Source organism: Chionomys nivalis, chromosome 9, assembly GCF_950005125.1.
Source record: "Chionomys nivalis chromosome 9, mChiNiv1.1, whole genome shotgun sequence".
NCBI lineage: Eukaryota > Metazoa > Chordata > Mammalia > Rodentia > Cricetidae > Chionomys > Chionomys nivalis.
In genome coordinates this window covers 30,986,219-31,009,618 of record NC_080094.1, presented here as the reverse complement: position 1 = coordinate 31,009,618, position 23,400 = coordinate 30,986,219, and the positions used below count along the sequence as shown (strand labels likewise).

Sequence of the window (23,400 nt, the reverse complement as noted above, 5' to 3'; positions counted from 1 at the left end):
TTGTGAAGTGCCAGGGATACTGAGAAGAATAAATATTCTGTAATCTAACCATCTTCCCAGTCCAGTAAAGAAGACAAGAAAACAGTCGAGTTTTTCTGTCAGCCGAGATCTTATCAAAAAAGTCACAGGATGCTGAGAGCCTTATTAACCTCATGTTGCTCACAACAGGTTATGGTGTTCTGGGTAACAAGGAGCTCCAAAAATTTCGGTGAGGACAAAAAAAATGTAACTTTTATGTATGCTGCCTAGACAAAATACATGCATCATGGGAAATGGGGACTTTGATATGCCACAAGAAGATCCAGTTGAATGGGAGATTCACCCTGCTGTATTTTCAGGCTCTCCAAGGCAAGAGAATACAAGCTGCCTTCCAAAGCCACATACAACTGGTATTGTGCTCTGCTTTCCCTAGCCAGACTGGTTTCCTGGTCCCACCCACCCTTGAAGGGATTGTAGAAAGGCCCCCTTCCAAGTCCTTGGAAAAGAAGAGAAGGGATATTTATGAACGGTTCTAATGGGCAGTGGGGTTGGGATGGAGCTGTTGAGAGCTTTACTGAAATGTCCCTTCCAACATTTCCCAGTTAGTAATTCTGTCCTGTGTTTATACAAAAGCCACCTCCTGGGAAAAGGGCCCTCTGTGTTTATTCACACTTAAGTTCACTTGACATTTAGTTCATTTTCATGGATCCTTGCCTAGTGGGTGTTGGCCACAGAGTGAGAAATGGCAGGGTTCCTGTCCTCAGGGAGCTCACAGTGTCCCTGAAGTGAAGATATACATTCATAGGCAAGAAGTACAATGTGGCTGGAAAGTCATTTAATCGATGTTGCCATGGTTCAGCGGGGCTACAGAAAGTCAGAGAAGTCTTCGTAGGAAGCCAAGTAAATACCACACCTGGCAGAGTTCAGAATGTTCCAGCTGGGAAAAGTGGGAGTCGTTGGTTTTACTGCATGAAGGAGGGAGAATCATTAAGACAGACTGAAGTGTCTGACAGTAGTATAAAGTCACCATCATTGCATCATTGTGTGGAACAGCTAGGCAGCTTTCAGACCCCCACATTGGTGGGCAATCAATGGGATTGCAGTAGGCGTTCTGTCTTGAGAAGATTGTTCGTGAGAGTCTGATGTTCTGATAAGTCCAGGAGCCAAGATTCTATTTGCCCAGACATGGTGAAGGATCTGGCCTCTTGAGGGACTTTGCCCAGAAAGTCCATTTCTAGTCACCCCCCCCCCAGACCAAAGAAACGGTATGTCCAAAAACAGCTCGGTGAACCAGTGGATTTATTGAGGTTACTGCAAGAATATGAATGCCACTTGGACAGCTGTATCACCAAAGAGTCCCATCTGAGCATGGATGACAACTCACCAAAGCTTGGGCAGTAGACACCCCAAGTAGCTTGCAGACAGTGTATATAAAAGAGTCTCTTCTCCCGCAGCCGTTATCTGCTGCTAGTGTAACCTTTGGGAGTTCCGTGTCCATCCTGGGCTGTTTCTTGATCAATATTTGACAAAGTTGTCTAAAGACGATGTTCATGTCCAAACTAATTTTTTTTCCTTTCAAACAAAACAAAACATGTTCTACCTCTTTGCAACCCTCCATTTAGATTTATCACTCTTAGGCCTCATTAATTTGCCCAGGAGACAGACATAAGGACACTGATTGCTGTTGCCTTGGAAAGAGGGATCCACTCCATTCAGAGCTCAGTGGTTTCCATGGGAACAGCACTGATGCCGTTGCTGGCCCCCAGATTGACAGGCTGTACTGGAAAGAAAATTGCAGGGAAGAAAGAAAGGAGCTGAAATAGATGGAGGTTATGTAGGGGGAAGCTCTCTGCTGGACGAGGCTATCTCCCTACATCATCAGGTGTTTTCAGCATGCCACATGTATTGTGGGGGTTCTTTAACATAGGAATCACATGTGCGCCTCTCATGGAGTAACTACCATCTTTGGATGCAGATGAAAAGGCAAGCTGGAATTAGTAATGGGTGGATTTCCATACCCAAACCAGAGATGAATGCACCCTCTGCCTCATGCCATTACCAGAAACTTGTTATCATTGTATTAAGAATAGGCTAGATAGACCCAGGCAGCTTAATGGTAGGTATTCTACATACATTGTTTATACGCATCCCAGAAATTATACAAAGATGACACCAATGTGCCTGTCTACTGATGAAGGAGATCTGACTCTAGGGAACATGGATGGGACTGAACCTCATCTCTATTCCATACTATAGACCCTATGCAAACTATCGCCATCTGTCTGTCATGTTCCCACAGGCAGTGAGTATCATGCTCCATCCACAAGAAATGTTTTCAGTTCTTTTGGATTTGGCATGAGAAATACACCCTCACATGGCTAGCACTGGGCATCAACTCTCTGGGGACCCTGGAAAGCCTGCACTGTCTGATCCTCTTTACAGATACGGGAATTGAGCCCAGAGACCACTGGCCCAGCCTTCCGGCTGAGTATGGCTCCATATGTTCCTTGTGGAAGACCGCGGTCATTCTGTGAACATCATTTCCCACACACAGTATATGCACGGCAACGGAGTGCTATCCACATGAAGAGTTTGCCTGGTCTGTGTGGGAGGAGCTTATCTGCTATTGATCATTCTTCCCTGAACCATTTGGCTAGTGAGGGAAGCTGAGCTACTCTCTCCCTCCACCATGAGCAGTAGCTTCTCTCTTCAGAGTTCTTTGTCTACTTCACTGAAGATAGGTATCTGCTACATGTTCTACATCATAGTATGTACTTGGACCAGAGGGAACGGTGGCGAGGCCCGTTGGAGGCCACCATCCCAGGTGTCAGTAAGCAAACAGAGACAAAGGACAGTATTGGAGAATGCCCCTCCGCCCGCCTCAAAAGCACTGCATGGCAGACCTCTGGTGATAGTGTTTTTCCTTTTTCATTGTGTACAGTCAGCCTCGTTGGATAGCACCCTTTGCAAATGATCCAAGCGCCTTCTGACGTGGTAGAATTGAGCCTTTAATATGAGGACTTGCTACACTCTAGCAGACTGTGGGAGAAGTCCTGGTATGTGGACCCCACTGTACTGGATTCAGTACAAACATCTGAATGGCAGATTAACTTGACTTTGAGCTCAGTCAAAGATTCTCCCTTCTGCCCCTGTCCTCCATGCTTCACTGTTGTGGGCCAAAGCCAATACGTATGTTTAAATGTCTGACTCTATATGACTACACCTTTGTTATCATTATGAATACATTGAACATCCTCTTTTCTAGGTTTTTATGCAAATGGACTTTGGGATATGCCATAGGACTGTTTATCACATGTGTGTGTCCCCCTCCTGAATTCACATATTAAAGGTTCTACCAGTGTAATGGTGTTCAGAGGTGAAATCTTTGGAAGAAAATTAAGATGACATGAGTCATAAGATAGAATAATCAAGAAGGAATTGGTGGCCCATATGAGGAGGAAGAGAGCCTGGCATGGTGATTCATGCTTGCAGTAATGCAAGGAAGGCTAAAGGAGAAACACAAACAAGTTTAAGGCTGACTCGGATAACATGGTATATCCGAAGCCAGCTTCAGCTTTGTAACAATACCCATCTTAAAACCAAGGGCTGGGATCCAGATCAGCAGGGTGTGGTCTAGCAGGTGCTGGTTTGCCTTCTACTCCTGCAGATAAACACATAACCAAGAAGAGACTCCTGCTCACTCCAATTTCATGTGCAAAGATACAGTCAAAAGGCGAATCTCTGTACTCTGGGAAGAGGCCCTCCCGAGAACTTGATCATGCTGACTCCTTGATCCCAGGATTCTGTCCTCTTGAACTGGGAGAACCTAACATCTCTTATTTGAGCCACCTAACCTATAGTATTCTTTTGCCCACAGACTGCAGCTTGCACTGGGCGGGGCCAAACCAATATACAGATGGTTTCTGTATGTACCACTTGTGACTCTGCTTAAGGCTTTTCTTTTTGAAACTGATTACCTTGGCCAGCACAAAGTTAGTCAAGAGCACTGGGGAATCAGTGCCTTGGGACCATGCTAAGCAGAGAACAAACTCTCAGAGGCTTCCGGTTCCACTGACTCCACCATTGGCCACTCAAGCGTGTTCTGCTTGATTTGTGAGTAAACTGATACCTGAAACTGTAGAACACATTCTTTGCAAAATGTACAAGAGTAGTCTTGAGACCCCCACCATCATAACGTCATCATCAGCCCACTGTGTGTTTTCAGAGAAGAGCTATATTAGAAATTGGTCAGCCTAAGTGTGATTGATGTCAGGCGAAGCATCCTAGGAGAATATCTAACCTGGTTGCTCCTTTGACATAACTATTACTAACCATCAAAAAAGATTTTCTTATGGTTGAGCTTGGAGCGAGTTATTTTGAAAGCATCTGATTGACTCACTGTGCATTCCCCACCCTTCTCTACCTCACACCCCCTACTTCGTCTCACCTTGGGCAAGCCACATCATTTTACCAAGGAGGCTCCACCACCAGCCAGTTGCTCTTCCCCCAGACTTTGGTGTGCGTTATGATGGAATGATGCCAACCATCACTGCATAGAGAGTTTTTATGAATTTTCTCATGGCCAATCAGATCTTCTAAAGGGAAAGACATCTTTAACCAATAGCCAGGCGCTTCACAGCTGGTGATAGATCAGAGATCAGGCTGTGCATAGCAAAGGAAAGAAGACACCGAACTCAATTCTGCAATTCTATCTCTGCTGCCTCTGGCTTGGCCAGGACCTGGCTTTCTGCTCAGGACTTTGCTGATGTGTAGTCACGTCCCATGGGCCCTAATCCACTCAGGATGTGGTCTCCATCCTGGCTGTGCCCAGGATTCTCATCAGGTCCACATGCTGGCTGTGCTTGGAGCTCTCTAACTAGTCTCTTCCTGTGTCCAAAGCAAAGTTCTGTGAGATGCTTAACCTTCACTGAACTCTTTGTCACCCAGTAACTATTTGCTGACTTTCAAGGAGACTGAAAATCAAAATGCTAAGCATTCAAAACCAAGTTCTATCTTAAACGCATGGAGCCCTCGATGAGACTCTTCCAGTCTGCTCACTTACCACATCCATGTGGCATTGGACAGAGCTAGTGCCAGTGTGGACATAGGACAGATCCAGACTCAAACCTACTTATTCCTTTCCCATGGTGTCTCCTATGTGACCTTGGCTCCCTTTATATGCTGTCCTAAGCCTGTAATTGACTAAAGCCATATTATTTCTCCTGGGCAGGGAGTAAAGAACTAGATGGTTACCACACATTTTTGACAAAATGACCCTCACCACTCATTTCCATCTCTCCTGTCCTCTGAGTTGGGAATCTCACTCAGCAGCTCTCGTGTGTGATTCTTTTGGTGACTCTCAGGGTAACCTGCTGGCTTTTTAACTCTTCTGTGATAGCCATTGTGATCAATGAGTTAACTGGGCAATCTATCAATCTGAGGATGGGAAGACTGTAGGTTGTGACCCTGAGCCAGTGTTGAAACATCTTGTGGCAGTGACACTGAGGATGGAAAAGTTAATGTTGAATCAACCCATCCATTTTTAGTGGCAATCAGAGAAATATGGAAGCTGCCAGGTAGTTATTGGGACTCAATTCCTTTTACCTTGGGAAAGCTCAAAAAGGTCAAAGGTCAGAACTGAAGATGGCATCAGAAACCTCCACACAGACACCATCATCAGCAGAGAGGTTTCAGAGCTAATGGCTTCCTCCTAGAGACCCTGGAGAGCATCCTTCATGGTACCCAAACCAGTAAAGATACTGCAATCCAGAGGTGTTAGACTCGTGGCGGGATAGTGCTGGAATTGAGACAGTTCAGTGGAATAGTTGGCAGCACTGCAGGGCCCAGGACTTGACATCGACTTAAAGTTTATTTGAGGATTTTGGTGCTCACATTGTCATTTCTATATTGTAGCTTCACTGGTGCCCACATGGTACAATCTTCCAATGTCCCTGTTTTTAACTAATCAGAAGAATTCAGTGTGGCATGTTTAAAAGAGTGTCCTTATAGAAACATACATGGGGTATCTAGGACATTCTTGTCATTCCTAATCCACCATTTCATCATCCTAAGGCTAAGATACAAGTAGCAAGTGTGATTAACTAGCAACCTACAGGCAAGCCTAAAAAAAAAAAAAAACCAAAACAACTTCATTGAAATATCATGGCATACACAAACATATAACAATTATGTGTTTATTGTATGTTTAAGCTCAAAAAACTTAATATTTTGTAGTGTATATATATGTGTGTGTGTATGTGCACATATATATGTGTATACATAAATACATATATGTATACAATATATATGTACCACATATTGATAGCCCAGGATTTAAACAACATTCAGAATTCAAAGTATGATTTCACTGAATGTATTAAGCCTTTACATCATGGCTAGTCGGAGGTCAGCTATAAATTACAACATGATTCATATATCCGAGCTAATTATCTCTTTTCTATAGAGTTATTACAATGAAGATAGTGAGAGAATAGACAGATTGCAAATAAGTAGTCAGTACTTTTAATTCTTCTCCTTGTTATACTTTTGAAGGTGAGACTCTCTGTACAGATGTGAGCAGATGTATTCTCTGGAACAAATACCCGAGGCCACAGGGTCTCTTACCCTGATGCTATCTTGGAAACAGAAAACTGTATCTTTGGAAAAAGTGGCCAGTAGCTTGTGTCTTGGACAAATCCCCTAGCTAGTGAACCACGATCCAGAGATACTTTCTGTGAGAGCTTCGGGGTTACCCAGAAGAACTGATTCCTGGCATCCTTTATGGTGCACTTTCGTTATCCTCCATTCCTGGTCTCATGGCCTTCTTCATTTACAGTGTACACTGCAGTCACTTCCTAGATAAGCTGCACGCCCCTAAACCCTTGTCTGCAACTCTGCTTTGGGGAGAAGGCAAGACAGAACGAGTGGCAAACCTATGTTCATGATACTGGCCTGCATGTATCATGATACCCTGTGCTCTGGTGATAACTACCTTGACTGCTCACTGCAGAGACAGTAGAGACATCATGAAGCTCCAGAGAAGACACTTTCATTAGCTGGTGATGTCTGCCAAAGGCTGGACAAGGACAACAGCAGGCAGGGTGTCTGCTGCCTCCTGAGTTGCACGGTCTCTTGGCAAATATAGGTCAGGTCAGAAAGAAGATGAGAGTTCCAGGGCAGGATGGCGGTGCTGGAGTGCCCCAAGCCAGGGGAGTGTGAGGGAGAGGGAAATAGGCAACTTGAATCTACCCCTTCACTGGCCTGTGAAATGAAGCCTAGGTGCCCTGCTCACAAAATCCCTTTCCGCTGTGTGCAGCAAAGTTGAAGATTACAAATAAAAACTGGCCACACTGAATGAAAATATTATAAAAGTTTGTAATACTAATTTCATACTTGCTCATTTAACTTTTTTTGAGACAAGGTTCTCCCCCCCACCTGCCATGTAGTTCTAGCCCCAGCTGGTCTAGAACTCACTCTGTATACCAGGCTAACCTCGAGCTCACAGAGATCTGCCTGCATTCGCCGCCGAGATGATTAAAGGTGTGTGCCACCACACCCAGCTTCCTTCCAAGTGATATTCTACAAACATAGCCCTGAAGAGATGAGGGCGAGCTGGACAGATGAGTGAAGTGGAGTGGAATGCACCCTCCACACTTGTGCATTCCATACCACAGGCCGACTACAGTGGAAAAAGAGTTTTTAATTATTCCTGTGTGCAGACTTTTCTTCTCATTCCCTAAACGTCCCAGCATGGCAATTTTTACATACTATTTACATTATAGGAAAAGTTATGAGTCATCTGGAGATGACATGCAAGTACCATGTCATTTTCCAGAAAGGGCATTGAACATGCCCAGATTTCGTGTCCTGGGAATCCCAGATTCAATCACTCAGACACCAACGGATAGCTCTAGATGACAAATCGGGGGCTGAGATCATGCTACCACCATAGTTATCACTTCTTGTTTGGAGGAAGTACTAAATTCTAGTTAGAGGTTCATGAGCTTCAAGTCTTTTAGTTTGTTTTGTTTTGTTCCTAAGCAAGTTCTGAGACCCAGAATGCAAAGCACTCTAAAGTCCATGCTGGGGATGCAGTCTTAGATCAGCTGTATTCGAGAGGTCATCTGTACTGAGCTGGTTCTCTCTCTGTTCTCTAGCCCTGCATGAATTCCCCAGGGACATCTTCTCCAACGAAGACCGACGACAAGGAGCGGTGGTCCTCCACGTGCTCTGTGTAAGTAGCCCCTTTTGTGCCTCTGCCTGAAGGGCTTGAGGAGCAGAAGGTAGGTAGACAGCAGAAATGCCCGCAGAGGCTCCACTCCCTCCTGCCTCCCTGTCTGGTCATAGACCATCTCCAAATGTGCTGGTCCTTAAAGACTAGCTGGCAGACGTCTGTCTGTGGTCTCTCATTTTAGTGCCTGAGAGTGATCTCTCAGGTCACATTTCTTTCCCGACTAACCTGTTTGTGTCAATGCTCACACAGAGCCCTTTGCTATAAAATACGTTTCCTGTTCACATCCATCGTTCTTGGGTTCTGAGTGTCACCCATTCGGGAATAACATGGAGGGAATGCCTTCCCATATGGGTGGGACAAGTTAACTTGGGTAGCTTGGGCTGCATGGTACACTTCCAGGGTGTTGCTTCACTCTGAGGTCGGGCCTGGACTTTGCTGGGACTCCTCTGGACCCATCAGTCAAGGCTCCTTCATGTGGCCTCTGCAGTGCTGTAGCCTCTGGGAGCTGGATTTCCAGGTGGAAGCCATGTATTAGTTTTGGTTACAAACCCACAATGGTCCAACAAGAGGATCCAGCAACCAATTCTCAACCTACACCTAAGGTGATCTGTAGGCCTCTCCTGGGCTCTGGAGTCACATCAGACGTGGGCTTGAGGCTCTAATGTCTTTGCTTTACGCATGTTTTCTGACAAGATGGTTCACATTCTAGCTCCGTGAGTCATTGAGCTGACCCCTTTCCTGGAGAAAGTAACTGACTCTCCAACTCTCTTTCTACTGCATTCCTACCTGGGGACAGAAAAATGTGACATTTAGCCAAGACTATCCCAGAAAACACCAAATAAATAAGATTCCTGGAAACCTGCCAGCCCTCCCTGCCCTTCCAGAGTTGTGTGCACTAAACAATTAATGGGGGTGCCACCTTCGGCACCACGGAGGCTCCTCCGTCACCAGGCTGAGGCGTCCCAGACGCTGAGTGGGATCCAGACGTCCCCAGCAGCTACCAGCACCCTGCTGCTTTGACATCTGAGAGATGAGGTTCTGGTCTAGGCCCAAACAGTGAGGGCTTTTACCCTCCCACAGCCGTGCCACTGGCTGCATATGGCAGGGCCCTCCTTGCTAAACTATTCCCAGCGGAAGGCCGAGGGTTCTGAGTTTCCTATGTCCTTCACGAGGTCAGGTTACTCAAAAAGGCTCCTGGAGCTTGTGACAATAGTTCTGAGCTGGCATGAAAACGATGCGGACAGCACGTGCTCCATGCGCTATTACTGTTAGACACTTCCTTACGAGAATGGCCGTGAGTCCACATAATAGCACTTTGTGGTCCCTGATATCCTAATGCTTCTTTGTGCCCCGTCCTGGGTCCTGCACTTCAGAATCTATCAGGCAAGAAATGCAGGGATCAAGGTCAGTGTCCATCCCTTTGAGATTCTGATCTACATGCATAGAGTCCAAAAAAAAAAAATTATCTACCCACATAGCTTGTGGTGGTTTGAATGAGAGATGTGCTCACATCATGTGAACACTTGGTCCCCGTAGTCGGTGGCACCAATAGAAAGTGGAGCCTTGCGAGAGGAAGTGCATCGCTGGAGGTGGGCTTTGAGAGCTCATTCACTCTAGAGAGAATTTCTGTCTGTAATTGAAGATGTAATCTTTCGGCTTCCCACTCTGGCTACCTGCTGCCATGCCTTCCCTGCTATAAGCCTACAAAACTCTTGCTTCCTTAATTTGCCTCTGGTTGGGGTATTTTGTCACAGCAGAAAAGTAATAATACACAGCCTCAAGCTGGCTACCAAGGTCTGCACAGGCTCCTTTCCTGGCTCCCAATCTTGGAAGGAAGGGACCCAGGTGGATTAACCTTGAAGTTGCTACCTGTACTCCACGCGCGTATCTGCAACCCAGGGCAGAGCCAGGTGGGACAAGGGGGAAATCTTGCTACATGGTAGAAAGCTGCTGACCCAGCTGCCTTGCCGAAGGCCACCTCTGACCCACTGGAGCGTCTGCAGAGGAAATATGCCTTAGGAGGGGAGCCCTTTCCATCACGTTTGGCTCACCGAGCAACGTGAATTGTACCGTTATTACTTGTGCAATGCTGGGCAGATGCTTTTACACACACCTCCCCCACCCCGCCCCACCTCCAGCCCTCCATAACTCACACATTACCCAGCAAGTTTAGCTTGCTCAGGAAGTTTTCAGAGAACACCCTGGGATGGAAGAATAATTGCTGTAAGGGCAAAGAGGGTTTTAGGGGTCAGCAGGAACAGATGAAGGCACAAGTCAAAACTGCAAGAAGTTCAGTGACCCCACATCAAGAAGTACTCCCTGAGCTTGTATGGTTTGATAGTTCTTGATTGGGCCCTTCCAGATGAATGAAAGACAGCTTTACCCTGCAGGAAGTTCGTGTGCTGTGAGGTGGAACAGGGCACATGCAGCGTGCTCACCATGGCTTCTTCTGTCTGCTGAGGGAGTTCAGCAGAGGCACAGGTGGAGCCAAGATGGTGCTAGTCCTAAAGGGTAGGCCAGAAGTCACAAAAGGAGACCTAGGAAGAAAACTGGGGATAATTCCAGACAAGAGAAGGAAATCAGATGCTTGTGGATATGGGTGTGTGGGATTTCAGAGCCCCTGGAGCTTGAGGTGAATGCCCAGGCATGGAGAGGTTATGGAACTCATGTGCAAGTTGCCATGATGTGATTTAGAGGTTGCACGGGGTGGGGGAGCACTGGGTACTATCTACCCCCCACCCTTCAGCCATACCTCCTTGCTTATAGTTAGGGCTAAAAAAAGATCAGACATAGGATCAGAGTAGATCTCTCTCCTATAGGTTGAGAATGTCCCCTAACGTCACAGAAAATGATAATAAGTCATGTGGGAGAGGCACCTGAGAGTCCCAGGTATGAGGAGAGATACCCCAGTGTGATGAGACTCCATCTGGAAGTACCGGAGCCTGATGTGCCCCCGTCCGTGTCAGAGAAGTATGGTCTCCTGCCAGTGTGTCTCCATAAGCATGGCCTGTCACCTTCCACTGTTGCAGTAGTTTGAATAGGTGTGGCCCCCATGGACTTGTGTATTCAAATGCTTGGCTATAGGTAGTGGCATTATTAGGAGGTGTGGCCTTGTTGGAGGAAATGTGTCACTGTGGGGATGGGCTTTGAGGTCTCATATATGCTCAAGCCACACACAGTGTCTCAGAACACTTCCTGTCTCCTGCAATTCAAAATGTAGGCCCTCCTCTACTCTCAGCTCCTTCTCCAACACCTTATCTGCCTGCAAGCCACTATGTCCCACCATGATGATAATGGGCTAAATCTCTGAAACCATAAGCCACCCAATTAAATGTTTTCCTTTATAAGAGTTGCCATGGCCATGGTGTCTTTGCACAGCAATAGAAACCCTAAGACAGCTGTGCTAGGGATGGAGCTATAGGGCTGTTCTTTGTATGAAGTTGACTGGCTGAAGTCATGTGTGTCAGACAGAGTGGCACATACTTTCAGGTCCTCTTGTGAAACCCAGTCAATCACACCTAGCACTTGCACCCAAACCCATACTGCCCAGTGGTGCTGCTTCTGCTGGGTGTTTGCTTCCTGCATCATGTCTGTAGCCTTTGGCCCAAGTTGGTCCAGGTCAGTGGATGCAAGTGGGACCAATGGCGCCCTTAGAGTGAACTTTTAGAGCTTGCCTCTGTTGTTCTTTCGTGGAAATCCTTTGTGGAGCACAGGGCAGCCCTTTTTGGCCCAGCTGCTAAACACCCATAGCTCTAATTTCCCCTCTTGGATCCTTTTGGTTTAGAATGCCTAAACTCTGAGATTACACTTCAGAAAGCATTTCTGTTGCTTCCAAGTGTGTGTGTCTGCCTCCCCTGCAAGTGGGGGCAAATCCACCATCTTTGCACAGTTTTCGTCAATAGTGAATGTCCCTAGGAAAGCACCCATCTTAGAAATCTTTTGTTATCCCGCCTTTTCTAAGGCAGAGGTGTTAGAAGCAGGATTTCCTGTCTCTGAAGAAGTCTGTGCCTTTTGTGAACTCACTGGGTCTGCCTCCAAATAGAGGGAGAAGCCTGGGGATTATTTTCCAGGGCTGTGATTTGTTTGTGGTTTAAAAATATCTGGCAGATTTTTGCTAATTATCCCGCCTGACATGGAAAGCTGAGTCTTTGGGATGATCAGCCAAACCAGGCATTTTCTCTGCCAGGGGAGGGAGAAAAGCTGTAAACAATCAATACTTGAGATACTCAAAATGAATTTGGGAAGCTGTCTCTCTTTGGTGGATCAAACTTCTCTGTGTACTTTGTCGGCTCTCAAAAGTACCTTTCGTAAGTGTTGGGGCTTTCCCATTTTTGTTTCCCATGTTCTTGGTTTTTTTATGTAATTTATTTCTTCTTCCTCATATATTGCATCCCAAACACAGTTTCCCCTCCTTCCTCTCCTCCCAGTCCCTACCCCAAACTCCCCTCTTGCCTAGATCCACTCCTCCTCCATTTCCCTTTAGAAAAAAGCAGGTCTCCCAGGGATATCAACCGAACATAGTTACAACGAGACAAGGCACATACCCTCATATCAAACTGGATGAGGCAATCCAGTAGGAGGAAAGGGATCTCTGAAGCAGGCAAAAGAGTCAGAGACAGCCCCTACTCCCACTGTAAGGAGCCTCACAAGGACACTAAGCTACATAATTATAACATTTATGCAAGGGCCTAGGTCACACCCATACAGGCTTCTATGTTCAAGGTAGCTCCTCTTTTCCCACAGACAGATTCTCTCTCTCATTCTCTCTCTCTCTCTCTCTCTCTCTCTCTCTCTCTCTCTCTCTCTCTCTCTCTTGTGTGGTGGTGTGTGTGTGTGTGTGTGTGTGAAGTATCACATGAAGTGATTCTTTCCCTTGTTAAGGCAACTTCTCATTAAGTGGGTCTGGGAAAAGTGCTGCTAACTCTCCCAGCAGCTGACACCTGGCAAATGGATTGCCTAGGACAGGAACCACAGTGAGTGGGAGGTGGGAGCTGCTCAGTGGTACAGCACAAGATGTTAGGTGTGGGCCCCAGGGCTGAAAAGCAGAAACAACAGAAAAGGCACATCATTAAGAATGCTTCTCCTGGGTGTTTTCATAGTCTAGACGTAGATATGGTCCAGGAGTTTCACAGGAATCTCGAGGGTTTACCTGGGAAAGAATTTTCCTCCACTGAATGGCTAGCTATACACTAGTCAGTGTTACCATTACTCTGACCAAGTGCCAGAGAGAAACAAGTGGCTGACAGCTTTAGTGATTTAGACCATCATAGCAAGGCAGGAATGAGATGGATGACAGATCAGCTTATGTCAAGGTAGGAGAGAGGTGAGAGAAGAGATAGATACATAGGAGAACTGAGAACCTTGTAAGACTTTGAAAGGCGTACCCCCATTGGTTCACATTTCTCAGGTAGGCCCCTCATCCCAAAGTTTCCTCTAAAATAGCACCACTAGCCAAGAACCAAGTGTTCAAAGACATAAACCTGTAGAAGATGTTTCATATTCAAATCTTAGTTGGGAAACTTCTATCTGCACCCACCCAGCTAGCCTCGTCTCAAAACAGCAAAATGGATAAAATGGATATGGGGTCCCTGGAGAGGATCCATCCCTACCCATCTGCTTTAGCCTACTTCATCAATAATGGGGGGCTTCTTGTCCACATTCCAGCTTCCCTCGTCCACATCCCAGTGTCCTTGAGGACCTCGTACTAAGGGGTATGGGTTCCATACAGAGCAGCCCATCCTGAAAATCAATACAGGATCCTGTGCTGGGCCACGAAGCCAGAGCTTCTGTAGATGAAGGCCCTCCAGAAATGGCAAGGAAGACCACTAATGCCACTCCTTTGCCATCCCCATGTCATGGATTACAGGTTTGAGTCCAGGGCTGGTGGTCTCCTTTGCCACATTCACCCGCTGCCCACATTTCTTTTTCCCTCCTATAACTCAGGGAGTTGCTATGGTTAGTAGGTTGGAGAAACTCACACTATATGAACCCATAGCCATTCTCTCTAATTCCTCCATTAAGTTTAAGAATGGGCTATTTCTAACCTCAGGATTCTACTACAACCTTACCTTGTTCCGAAGAGGTGCAGAGGAAATCACTGTCAGTGGAAGGAGCCTCTGGGATGGATGTGAAGGAATGCTATGGTACAATGGAAGGGAACACTTAGTGTCTCCTTCCGATGTTGCTGATATAGCTGGTTTCAGTGTTCAGCGATTTCATCCCAACTAGGTAACATGTTTCCCTTCTTCCCACACAACCTGTGTTCTTCCTGAAGATGTGTGACTCTGCTTCCATTCTGGCCCTGACTTCCTGTTGTGCTGTAGGAATTCCTAATGCCAGTAGCCTTAAAGTTACCCGCCCACTTGGGCATTTCCTCTTAGACTATTTATGCCAATGTAAAGTGTGTGTGTGTGCCCTCTTTCTCCCAGCATACAGTCTAGCTTTTCCCACCTAGTTCTGTTCTGCCCTTGCCATAGGCTCAAAGCAGATCTTTATTCACGGTAATCACAACATACAGAGGGAAAACCCACCTCACTGGTGTGTTCCTCTGACTGCCTTCCCTGCTTGCTTACTACCTCCCAGCATAGTTCACATTCTCTGGATGCTGCCACGGGTCCAGCTCATGTTTTTCTCACCTGGCTATGGACCAGCGGCCCATGTAAGTTTGCTTCTTCTGAGTCAGGTCACCAGTACTTAATCAAAAAGCTTCCTTCCAGAGGCCTGGAGGATAATATAGCATCAAAAGAGGAAGTCCTAGCCCTACCCCATCCTCGGGTACCTGGCAAATCAAATGTATTCTTGGAGCTGTATTCTTGGAGAAGCTGAAAGATGGAGAAACCATGTCCCCAACAAGTTACCCATATCCCTAACTTCTGCTTCCCTTTTCATTCTTTGGGGGAAAGGAAACAACTTTGCTCTGGAAGGGACTTCCGAATGGATGGGGTTCCCAGTTATTTCTGCTGTTTGTTTAAAATCTGAAGGACAGTTTCCCGGAATGTGCTCCTCTGGGCCCAGATTGAGATGAGTCCAAGTTTATCTTCATGTACTAGCTCATTGTCCGGAAGCCGAAGAGTCATGGTCCTCGCAGGTGGTAGAGACAGCTCCTTCTCCATCTTCCACTTCCCCTAGCACTGTCAAGGCCCCGTCAAAACTCACATTCTATCTCAGCCTTGTCTTCTCAAGTCTATCATTTTGTGGTCCCAAAGAACTTTCCGTATTAAGTCTATCTGTGTTCTCTAATAATGTGGCTCCTGGTCATACATGACTACTGGGCCCTAGAGGTAGAGCTGGTGTGAGTGAGGAAACTAGGGTTTTGTTTGTGTTTCACTTAGTTTTAACTAGCATAAATGTAAACACCCAGGTATGGCTAGATGTTACTCTGGAAGTCCTAGCCGTGAATTCGTATTCAGCATCTAGCCTCCCTTCCCATAGTTTCTGCTTGACATGATAAAGTTAGATTTCTCACTGGCAAACAGGCTCTGCTTTTCTACGTGATCCTTTCAAAGGGGGTCCTGGACTTGGCCATCCCAGGAGGCAGGGTACAAGGAAGGTACCACCGGCCATTAGGCTTATAGAAACCAGAATGAACGGTGCTAGACAGACAGGAGTGGGAAGAAGGAAATGTGTGCTATTAAATATTTAGTATTTTGAAACAAGTACCCTATCTCTCCAGGCACATGGTAGATGTTCTGTGGGGTTAGAGCCTTAGGTCTTTACCCTCTCCTTCTCCCATGCCCTTCAGAAGGTGCATGTCACAGCATGTCATAGTGCATTTGCTGCCATAGAACAAGAGCCAGGTCCATTCAGGCAAAGCCACTGTTCGTGTAAGCGAACAGACAAGGTGCCACAGCAGAGCTCTCCGTGTGGGCATTTCCTTCAAGTCTAGGGCTCAGAATCAAGAGGTGTTGCCATTTGCTTAGAAGGAGGTTAATTTTCTACTTGACAAATAGAAAATTAATGGCATATATTCGTGGGGTATGATGTAAGGTCTTGATACATTATGGAATGATCAAAAGTGGGCTCATTAATATATCTGTGCTTTTACACAGTTAAATTTTCTTTGTGTCGAGAATACCCAAAATGCAATTATTTGGGAGTTATGGTGTAGCTCAGAAGTAGAATGCTTGCTTAGTATACACAAGGCCCTGTGTACCACCAAAAGTATAAGTAAATAAAATCCATTCATTTGGCCTTTTATTTTTTTTTCATTTGACCTTTTAAATTCACATCATTGTTAGCTAAAAGGTAGGAGAGAACAAAGTGGAAGAATCTAAATATCTCCTGCTTTACAGAAGACCCCAAAGTCCCCACCAGGAAAACTTGGAAAGCTAATAAATAAATCTTAAAGCTACGGGTGACAAAAATCAACCTGTGAAAATGAGCAGCCTCACTATGCAGTAGCCATAACACAATCTATCCCACAAGACACTTAGAGCACAATCCAACAATATTTGTAGGACTGAAATAATACTCAGGAATAAATCTAGTCAAAGGCATTTTGAAACTGAAGAGGACCTGCATGGTCTGGTCAGAAAGGTTCCAGCCACAACTCACTCTCTGGACAGACATGTTTAGTTAAGGGATTTCACTCTGGAAGTGAAAAAATGATTAAGCCTGTGTGTGGAATGTGCTGTTTACTCTCGGAAAAGTGTGGAGCGTGTCCTAATTTGTCAGTGTCGACACGGAGTGAAAGCTGGTGTGCACAGAGAGGATTAGAACAAGGAGGGTAAATTGCGTGCCAGTGGATCTTAGGTCATTTCTTCTCCTAGCTCCTGAGGCCTAATTCACCAGGCCCATGTCAGACCACCGGGCCTTAGTCTCCCCATAGGCTTGCTGCAGAGTTCATTCCCCAGGCTCCCCGAGCTAATGACAAAGCGTGGTGACCAGGGCTTGCATTTTCAATGGAGCACACCCGAGTCTCAGCCTTGGCCTTTCTGGTTACCAGCTGGTAATCAGGGGGCAAACTATTTTGTCTTTGCAGACCCTCGGTTTCCTTATCTGTCACTGGAGACAAGTAGAGCACTCACCTCCTTGGGCTGTGTTGGAAGGTCTCTGCAAACAGATGCAGATGTGAAACTCCTGGCAGAGTGTCTGAAACTGACTAGAACATACCCTCTACCTATGTCTTCTAAGTGCTGCTAATTGTGTGTGCCCCCCTCCATTCACTAATATCCACATGCACCCTACAAGTCCAAGCTTTCTCTGGTTCCTAGATCCCAGTCCTAGACTTCAGGACAGCCTTTAGTAAGTTCCAGAAAATCAACAACCCTGCAGGTAGCCCCTGGAGAGGCAGGGCTTTGGTAGTAGAGACATATGTGGGTTCCACCATGCCTCAGTTGGACTAAATAGGTCATATGCTCTACCTTGTCCCCTCCTGTGGGATAAGCTCTAGTCACCATTCTAAAACCTCACTTGACAATCATCCTTTACCCTCCGCTTCTGTTCCCAGACCTGCTTCCCATTTCCTGGGAATACCTCCACCCTACCTCATTCAGTAATGTACACTGGAATTTTTTTCTTTTCAAGTTTTTCTCTTTTTTCTTTTTTAATTGATTTTATTGAGCTCTACATTTTTCTCTGCACCCCTCCCTGCCTCTCCCCTTCCCCTTCAAATCTCCCCCAAGATCCCCATGCTCCCAATTTACTCAGGAGATCTTATCTTTTTCTACTTCCCATGTAGATTAGATCTATGTATGTCTCTCTTAGTGTCCTCATTGTTGTCTAACTTCTCTGGGATTGTAATTTGTAGGCTGGCTTTCTTTGCTTTATGTTTAAAAACCACTTATGAGTACATGTGATAATTGTCTTTCTGTGTCTGATTATGTCACTCAAGATAATGTTTTCTAGCTCCATCAATTTTCCTGCAAAATTCAAGATGTCATTATATTTATCTGCTCTGTAGTACTCCATTGTGTAAAGGTAGCACACTTTCCCTATCCATTCTTCGGTTGAGGGGCATTTAGGTTGTTTCCAGGTTCTGGCTATGACAAATAATGCTGCTATGAACATAGTTGAGCACATGTCCTTGTGGTACGATTGAGCATCCTTTGGATATATACCCAAAAGTGGTATTACTGGGTCTTGAGGAAGGTTGTTTCCTAATTTTCTGAGAAATTACCACACTGACATCCAAAGGGGCTGTACCAGCTTGCATTCCAGACTGCGGTGCAGAGGTATTCCCTTTACCCCACATCCTCTCCAGCATAAGTTGTCATCAGTGTTTTTGGTCTTGGCCATTCTTTACAGGTGTAAGATGGAATCTCAGAGTTGTTTTGATTTACATTTCTCTGATGGCTAAGGATGTTGAACATTTCCTTTAGTGTCTCTCAGCCATTTTATATTCCTCTGTTGCGAGTTCTCTGTTTAGGTCTGTACTCCATTTTTTTTAATTGGATTATGTGTTCTTTTGGTGACCAATTTCTTGAGTTCTTTGTATATTTTGGAGGTCAGACCTCTCTCTGATGTGGGATTAGTGAAGATCTTTTCCTATTCTGAAGGCTGTCATTTTGTCTTGTTGACCCTGCACGTTGCCTAGATGACAAACGTTTGCACACGAAAACCAGATATGCACACTGACAACTGCTGCCCTTCGTATCATTTGTCTAATGTGTTGCTTTATCTACATGTTCCCCACTAACGTATTTCATTTCTTCTTTAAAAATTATGTATTTATTTTTATTTTATATGCATCGGTGTTTTGCCTACATGTGTGTCTGTTGCTAGGTCCTCTGGACCTAGAGTCCTGACTGCTGTGAGCTGCCATGTGGGTGCTGGGAACTGAACCCTGGTCGTCTGGGAGATCAGGCAGTGCTCCTAACCACTAAGCTACCTCTCCAGCTGTAGTGTTTTATTTCTTCTTTATTGTTGTGATCTCTGTTCTTCTAAGATGCTCTTGCCAACCCTGACAGAAGTCACATAATAGTTCTCGGTTGACTGCAGTGTGTAGAAGGCTTGTTTCCCCACTGAAAAATATAAACACAAAAGCTAGGCCAACAATGAGGTGCTGCCCTCTGTGTTTCTCATATTTCCTCGCTTCAAGAATTAGCCTTTAGCGAGTATTCAGAAAGTCTCTTTGAATAAAATAATCAAATACTGTTACTTTATCAGGAAATACTCATGTGTTAAGTGCTGTGCTCAATAGATTTTGTTTTTGGACAATAATTTCTTGACTATTCTGTCCACTGGAAAACTTCAGTACAAGACCCATATTTATAGGCCTTGAGACTGGAGAAAATGCTATCCATGTTTGTTTTGTTTTGTGGGGTTTTTTTTTTTTGTCTTTTCTTTACTCACCCCACTGCCCTGACGTAAAACATAGTACAAATAATGGTTTTTAGTGACTTTAAAATATCTGACCATATAGCAAAGAAGTTTCTGCACCTCCAGGAACCCAAAGGTGTTTTAAAGTCAGTTTTCTCAGGTATCATTTCTTCCTCCAGAATTTGCAGGGGAAGAGCTCTTGCAGCCAAGAGCCCTGAAATGGGGAATCCAGGGCAGGCATTTCCTTGGGGATGGATGTCCCCAGGAAGTGCCCTGTCAAGAGAAGGCATAGACTGGTGGCAGCCAAAACAGAGAATTCAGTGAAGCCAGGTATTCCTGAGCAGACCAGTTGGATGGGCAGCCCTGTTGAGAAACTGGCATGACAGGAGTTGAAGGGCACCGTCTCATATGTCCAAAACTGGGTGTGAGGGGACTGGGGCATTAATACTCCACATCATCGTTGATTGACAGTGACCTTACCTCCTTCCATTTCCGCTCAGCCCCACAGCCAGAGTAACCAGGCAGGCTCCAAAGCCCTCATGCAAATGGACAGTTATTGTGTTGGGATGCTCAGAAACATGAGTTCCCAGGATGGTGATGGCTGCAGATAACACCTGCTCCAACAGACACAAGCAGGAATAGATCTATACCTGTGCCACATGCTGGAGTCAGCCTATAGAACTCAGATAGGTAACTTCTTCTGTATCTTCTTCCTGTCCTCATGTTCCAGGAGTGCAGAGTTTCAGGGAATACTCAAATGCATACAGGTATGCCCCAGAATCTTCTGCAACCAGAGAGTTTAGGCAGACTCTCAATGCTTTTGGCACAATGACTTAGAGGTAGAGAAAGAGAAAAGACGTCATGCCTCTCATCAAGTGAACGGTGGGGAGTCTGCAGCTATGCAGCAGCTCTGATACAGACGCACAAACGGAAGAGCTGTCAACACTCTCCACAGGTGTGTGATGTGATGTCTTGCTAGCCATCCTCTCCCAGGCAGCTTTTCTTCCACGTAGCCCACACATTTCCTCTCCTAATCCATGAATTGTGAGTAGCGAGGATCTTGCCTCATTCTAAAACATCTGTTCCCATCAGTGCATTTCCTCCAACCCTGTGGCTTACTTTGTAACCCGGAAAGTACCGTGCATTCTGCCATCATCACATGCAGGGTTAGGGTTGGGGTCAGGAGTGCTGTGCGGCGCAATTCCAGTTTGACCTTTAATACTACAGACATCAGTTTCCCTCCCTGGGTTTGGGAGTGGGGCTAGCGCCCACCTTAAAGAGACAAATGAGAAAGCGTTGCAGTGGGTGCATATAGTTCAGTGTCTGGTGCATAATAACTCTCAACCATATTCATAACTCCTACCATAGGCTAATCTGTGATCACCTCTTAGCCAGACTGTGGCCATCTAAGGTATCCTCCTGGATTCCATCTATTCCCTTCCATTTAAAATTTAGCTCACCATCACCAGCTCAACCTCTGGAGGGCAATGTTCAACACATGCTTTGCCTAGAAGGCTCCTCCAACCATCTTGTTGCGAGGGACTGGGCTTTTAGAGTCAGACTGCCTGAACTCAGACCCCAGACTTCTTACCGTTAGGACTAGAAAGCAGGCAGGTCTGTTTTCTTCTGGTTTGGGGACCCCACTCAGTGAAGGCCCTGGGATGACACTTCCATTTCCCTGGGATCTCAGCTGCCTCTTGTCCTAGTCAGAGTCCTTGAAGACTTTTTCACATTTCTGGGGACTCTGGTCTCACATGAAGGGATGTCCTCTCACTCCATTCAGCTTCTTTCTGGGGGAATTAGGGAACCATATCCAAAGGAGGTGGCGGGAGGAAGGGCGTTGGGAGAACCTCTGGACCACCAGCTCTTCCACTGGACCTGTGATAAGGCCCAAGATGGGATGGGATGTCACGGGAAGAGCCCCAGTTGTTCATTAAGATCAGCATCCACACTGGACTGAAATCTCAAGGTCCAAATCAGGAGCAGAAGGAGAGAGAGCATGAGCAAGGAACTCAGGACCGCGAGGGGTGCACCCACACACTGAGACGATGGGGATGTTCCATCGGGAACTCACCAAGGCCAGCTGGCCTTGGTCTGAAAAAGCATGGGATAAAACCGGACTTGCTGAACATAGCGGACAATGAGAACTACTGAGAACTCAAGAACAATGGCGATGGGTTTTTGATCCTACTGCACATACTGGCTTGGTGGGAGCCTAGGCAGTTTGGATGCTCACCTTACTAGACCTGGATGGAGGTGGGTGGTCCTTGGACTTCCCACAGGGCAGGGAACCCTGATTGCTCTTAGGGCTGACGAGGGAGGGGGACTTGAATGGGGGAGGGGGAGGGAAATGGGAGGCGGTGGCAGGGAGGAGGCAGAAATCTTTAATAAATAAATTAATTAATTAATTAAAAAAAAAGAGATCAGCATCCACGCATTTGACCAGGTGGCACTCTTAGCTGGAGAGATTTACTTTCCGAGGTTTCCCTGGCCACTTCTGAAGCCATTTGCAAACAAATCCCTTGATAACACGTTCTTTTATTCTACCTAGAAATCACAGCGCATAAATGCTAATTAGGTCCAAAGGTGGCTCTCACTATCGGGCTTATCTTTGATTCTACTGACTTACCCTGATAATACTGAAAGGCTGCCTGGCTCCCCACTGTTTCCCCTGTGAGTCCAAAGGTAATCATGGGATCTGTCTTGTCAGCTTCTTCATTAGCATTCTGATTGCTGTTGTTTTATGCACAAAGGTGGAAGCCTGCAGATTCCCCTCCCTTCTTGAGCTTGTTAGAACCGCCTTTCCTCTGCTGTGACCGTGGGGGATTCGGCAGAGGTATATTTTTGGCAGTTAGCATAACGCTTCTCAGCGTCTGAACCTGTAACAGAATCAGCCGTTTTGGCTGGGGCGGAGCCCTCCCGTTCCTCTTCTGGACACAGGCCCAAGTTTTTTTGATTTTATCACCTTGGTTTTACAGAGTCTGCTTGAGGAAAGACTAGTTACTATCCTCTGTAGATGGAGGTCCTGGGGGATAATTTTGTGCTCCTGCTTAGGTGTGAATGTGCATGTCACACACATTATACATGTACATCTATGGTGTTGTAACCTTTTTGGGAAACACACCAGACAAGAATTGTAGTGTATGAAAAGTAATTGTATATATGCATGTATGAGGTAGGGAGGTTTGTGTGTGTCTGTGTGTGTGTCTGTGTCTGTGTGTGTGTATGTGTGTATCTGTGTGTGTGTATTTCCCTTGGCAACTCAAATAATTTTTCCTGGACCTGCATATGTGCTCGGAGTCAGATGTAATCTGAAATAGAGCTGTGAGGTATAAAAGGCAAAAAGCTTTTCTTCTTCCTGCAAAGCTACGCTTTGCCCTCTTAGCATGGGGCCACTTGGGCTGGAAATGTACATAAGAGGACTGACTGCCTTTCTTTCTTCCCACACAACAGTAAGCTCTGGGAGCTGAGCCCATCTCTTTCTCTCCATTTCCATCGGTCTGGTCCTTGTTCAGGCCACTGCTGTCTCTTCTGGGCCACAGGGAGAGTGAATACTTGTCTCCATCATATCCATCTTTCATGACGAGATCCAGTGCTTTCCAAGCTTACCTGAGAATCAGAACTACATGATCTTTCTGGTCCTGCCCAGGTCTCCAGCTGTATTTATAGTCCGTTGACCTTCCTGGTGGTCCTCAGTCACTCCGCTTTTGTCCTACCTTAGACACCTGGGAAATGTCCTTTCCTTTGATTCCCCTTTAACTCTGAAGAGTGCTGTCATAGGCACTTTGTGTCACATGACCTGAATCTTGCTTTCATGAGAACCCTTATCAACAGACACTCTACCCTACTCTTTGCCCTACTGGCAAAGGAATCCAACTTTTCTATGTTAAAAATGGCAAATCAAAAAAATCTCCTGTGTCCCTTTCTAT

At 45.9% G+C, this 23,400-nt stretch overlaps 1 protein-coding gene across 1 annotated transcript in view; it reads left to right on the top strand.

Annotated features, from left to right (window-relative positions):
• Slc24a3 (solute carrier family 24 member 3) overlaps positions 1 to 23,400 on the top strand; it is a 458,281-nt gene that overhangs the window by 273,191 nt on the left and 161,690 nt on the right. The window contains exon 3 of the mRNA XM_057781502.1: positions 8,136 to 8,212. Coding sequence (XP_057637485.1) covers positions 8,136 to 8,212 — 77 coding nt within the window. The remainder of the gene's footprint in view (positions 1 to 8,135; positions 8,213 to 23,400) is intronic.